The sequence below is a fragment of the Ranitomeya imitator genome, chromosome 8 (genome assembly GCF_032444005.1).
Source record: "Ranitomeya imitator isolate aRanImi1 chromosome 8, aRanImi1.pri, whole genome shotgun sequence".
Taxonomy (NCBI): Eukaryota; Metazoa; Chordata; class Amphibia; order Anura; family Dendrobatidae; genus Ranitomeya; species Ranitomeya imitator.
This window is the reverse complement of record NC_091289.1, coordinates 124,445,953-124,450,340: the sequence shown is the minus strand read 5'-3', so window position 1 is coordinate 124,450,340 and position 4,388 is coordinate 124,445,953. Positions and strand designations below refer to the sequence as shown.

General features: G+C 40.2%; 1 protein-coding gene across 1 annotated transcript; it reads right to left on the bottom strand.

Annotated features, from left to right (window-relative positions):
- Positions 1-537: 537 nt before the first annotated feature.
- LOC138647248 (piggyBac transposable element-derived protein 4-like) lies at positions 538-2,634 on the bottom strand. Its single transcript, XM_069736143.1, has 2 exons — positions 2,535-2,634; positions 538-2,457 (listed from the first exon to the last, which is right to left on the bottom strand). Exons 1-2 carry the CDS (start codon positions 2,591-2,593, stop codon positions 639-641), a joined length of 1,878 nt encoding a protein of 625 aa, XP_069592244.1. The 5' UTR covers positions 2,594-2,634; the 3' UTR covers positions 538-638.
- Positions 2,635-4,388: the final 1,754 nt, after the last annotated feature.

Sequence of the window (4,388 nt, the reverse complement as noted above, 5' to 3'; positions counted from 1 at the left end):
GATGATTTCAGGGAATTAGGCTGCAAGCTGAAAGCAAGGACCTCCAACGTGGTATTTTCCGAAATACTGCCGGTACCACGTGCCACGCCAGAGAGGCAACGGGAGATTAGGGAGGTTAATAAGTGGCTCAAGAATTGGTGTAGGAAAGAGGGGTTTGGGTTCCTGCAGAACTGGGCCGACTTCTCAGTTGGCTACAGGCTCTACGCTAGGGACGGGCTGCACCTCAATGGGGAGGGTGCAGCTGTGCTGGGGGAGAGAATGGCTAGAAGGTTGGAGGAGTGTTTAACCCTTATCCGGCTGAATAGGTACAATTGTAACTATTCCGTTTTAAAATTGCAATAACTTTTTTTTGAAAAGACGTAGAGGGCTGAAATTTCGTGACATCTCTACATTTTTGGTCCAGAATATATTGGCCAAATTTCAATAAAATATCTCCACCCGCTTCCGAGATAAGGGGTCGAGATCTTTTTGCATCCATAACAAGCTGCATAGGTACAAATGTACCTCATATATTTTGAATGAAGATAATGCAAGGGAAAAAGCATAAATTTTTTTTTAATGATAATGCTATTTAACTATTATAAACAAGTAAAAAACTGTTCATTTACATTATAAAAGAAAATGTAAGAAACTTTTTTTTATTGATTTTCTTTGCAAGTAATGCATGTTGGCTTTGCTACAGAGTGTTCATCGCAAATGGGTTTCACACAAACCACACAAGACTTTCTAGTCTTGCGTTGTTTTCGCCTCAGGTCTCTGCAGACATAGCAACTACCAACAACAGGGGAGGGTCCACGACTACCATGAGGTATTTTGGGGCCAGCTGCTGGCTGCGATGCTACCACAATGCATCGTCCAAGCACCATTTCTACTGCACCTCGAAGAAAATGGTTTCTCATTATCATTTTGTTTGTACTACGATCTTCAATTGCAATCATACACAGCTGATTTGCGAGATCTTTCAGGAACTTTCTTCGTTGATCCTTTGCCCTGAAGCTTGGATTGTGTTCTCTGTAGATGATGTAGGATGCTAACCCACTGACATCAATCATATTGTAGAAAAATGCCAAAGTCCAACGTGATGTTCGTCGTTTCACAGTGTACTCTCCCAACATTTTATCCATAACATCAACGCCACCTTTTGTTATGTTGTAGTATTTTATTATCTCTGGCTTGGCTGCTAGTGTCTCTTCAACTTCTCCCGTCATGTGCATAGATGATAGAAGCACGACTGATTTGTTCTTCTTTGGTACATATGAACAGACTGTTGCATCATGATTGTAGGCAAAATTTGTCGAGTATACAGGCCTTTCTTTGGCAGGCTGCATGTTGTTAGGTAGGAACCTTTTGTTTTTTCTCACTGTACCAACTAGTGTCATGTTCCAGGAGTTCAATACCTTAGCTAGTTCCATGGTTGTAAAGAAGTTATCGGTGGTGACATTTCTTCCAGAGCCTTTATACGAGCTCACTAGGTCCAATACTGTTCGTTCTCCAATGTTTACTTGTCGAGGACCATCAGTTGGTTTCCCAGTGTAGAGCTGACCTTGTAAAGGGTAGGCATTTGATGAGTCACAAGCCCAGAAAATCTTTATGCCATATTTAGCTGGTTTTGAAGGTATATACTGGGTAAATTTAGTATGACCTCTAAATGGAAATAATTGCTCGTCGACGGTGATACAATGATATGGCTTGTAGGCTCTCTCCAGATTACTGTTCAGCATTGTCCAGATGTCCCGTATTGGTGCAGCTTTATCTGTTTGCACACGTTCTGCACGTGTATTTTCGTTGTCAAACCTGATAAATCTGAGTATCATCTTGAAGCGGTCACGAGACATGGCTGCACGTATAAGAGGCAGAGCAGCAACATTCCACATTTCCTCCAGATTCTCTTTGTTGGCTCTGTGCACACCAGCAGCAATCAGTATGCCCAAAAATGCATGAAGTTCAGTTTCAGTAAATTGCTTGAATGTTTTTTGTGGTGGCCGTTTGGAAGAATCAGGAAAACGTTGTACCAGTTCGTTGTTGTAAGCATCACAAACTCTCTTGGCCTTTCGATTCGTTTCCCGTAATATGATGTCACACATCTCGGGAGTCATGATGGACTTGAATAGCTCTTTTGCTGTATATAGGTTGCTGATTGCTGCAGGGCCACCTCTTTGTCGTAGGACATTACGAGATTTTGTTTGTGCATTTGGCAGTGGATTACTGCACCATTGAGTTTCATCCTTAGCAGTCCAAATGTCGCCTGCACTTTGAGGCACAGAATCATCCTCAACACTTTCGTCTGATTCGTATTCATTTTCATGCTCTATGACCATTTCTTGTTCAATGTCTGAATCTTCTTCAGTAACATCCACTTGTGGTACATAGTTTTCATCATCAGATGGAACATATGGTTCATCCTCATGCTCAGAATCAGATTCTTCTAGCATTCGCATTATTTCGTCAGACGTAAATCTGTAAATATGAAAAAATGTAAAATAAATAATTTTCCGAAATACTACATTATTGGCTTTTCACAAAATTATACTAACCTGCAAACACGTTTTCTTGGATTATGGCGGAAACTAGATCCAGCATTACTATCACTCATGATGACTTGCTAGATGAATTTTGGCTTCGTATTTTGTGCTGAATATAAATAAAACATCGTAAAACAATATGTAGATACTAATTATTATCCATTTTTCGTATAAAAATTATACCTATAGTGATAAGTTTCATACAAAATATATGTAAGCCAAGTCCAGGCTGAAAGACAATTTGACTGTTCTGTCCCCACATAATGAGAATAAAGGTATAACTGGCTGTTAGATGCTGTGAGACTTTCCTACCTTCGTTTCCAAGAAATTGAAGACTTCACAAGCCTAGAAATGTGTGCTCACAGCAATGAGATGAACAGCAAAATGGCTAATGAGAGGAGGGAGGCAGGAAGACAAGTAGAAGCCACTCCCAGTTTGAATTAACTTAATTGACAGCAACATAAGTGACCAGTAACAACACTGAACAATAGATATCAGCATAACATTTGTAGCTGAATGAACTTTAGTTTCTGAAACCAAGTAAAGTCTTCCCACAGTGGAGGTATATGTGAAGGTACAATTGTACCTATGCAGCCTGTTAAGGTTGTAAAATTATGCAGCCTGACAAGGGTTAAACTAGGAATTGGGGGGGAGGGTATTCATTTTATAGGAGGGGAAGATAGTGCAGATAGAGACCTGGGCACAAATAAGGAAGTTGGGGGTGGCGGTGGCATGGGGGGTGGGGTCAGAACAGTTAATAATTTAAGAAATAGAAGTACAGAGAGGAACATAAAGTGCATGTATACTAATGCCAGAAGCCTCGCCAACAAAATGGACGAATTAGAACTAATGTTGTTGGAGCATAATTATGACATGGTGGGGATATCTGAAACGTGGCTGGATGAGAGCCATGACTGGGCTGTTAACTTGCAGGGCTATAGCCTGTTCAGAAATGACCGTACAGATAAGCAAGGGGGAGGGGTGTGTCTATATGTAAAATCATCCTTAAAACCCATCCTGCGCGATAATATAGGTGAATTTAATGAAAATGTAGAATCCCTGTGGGTGGAGATAAGGGGAGGGGGAAAAAATAATAAATTACTGATAGGGGTTTGTTATAAATCTCCAAAAATAATGGAAGCAATGGAGAATATCCTCGTAAAGCAAATAGATGAAGCTGCGACTCAAGGAGAAGTCATTATTATGGGGGACTTCAACTACCCTGAAATAGATTGGGGAACAGAAACCTACAGTTCCAGCAAAGGTAATCGGTTTTTGACAATTATGAGAGACAATTACCTTTCACAACTGGTTCAGGACCCAACAAGAAGGGGGGCACTGCTAGACCTAATATTAACCAACAGGCCAGACCGCATATCAAATATAAGGGTTGGGGGTTACTTGGGAAATAGCGATCACAAAATAATAAGTTTTCATGTATCCTTTAAAAAGATGTGTAATAGAGGGGTTACAAGGACACTAAACTTCAGGAGGGCAAATTTCCAACGGATGAGAGAGGATCTTGGTGCAATTAACTGGGACGATATCCTGAGACACAAAAATACACAGAGAAAATGGGAGACGTTTATTAGCATCCTGGATAGGACCTGTGCACAGTATATACCGTATGGGAATAAACATATTAGAAATAGGAGGAAACCAATATGGCTAAATAGAGCTGTAAGGGGCGCAATAAGGGACAAAAAGAAAGCATTTAGAGAATTAAAGGAAGTAGGTAGTGAGGAGGCATTAAATAAATACAGAAAATTAAATAAATTCTGTAAAAAGCAAATCAAGGCAGCAAAGATTGAGACAGAGAGACTCATTGCCAGAGAGAGTAAAAATAATCCTAAAATATTCTTTAAC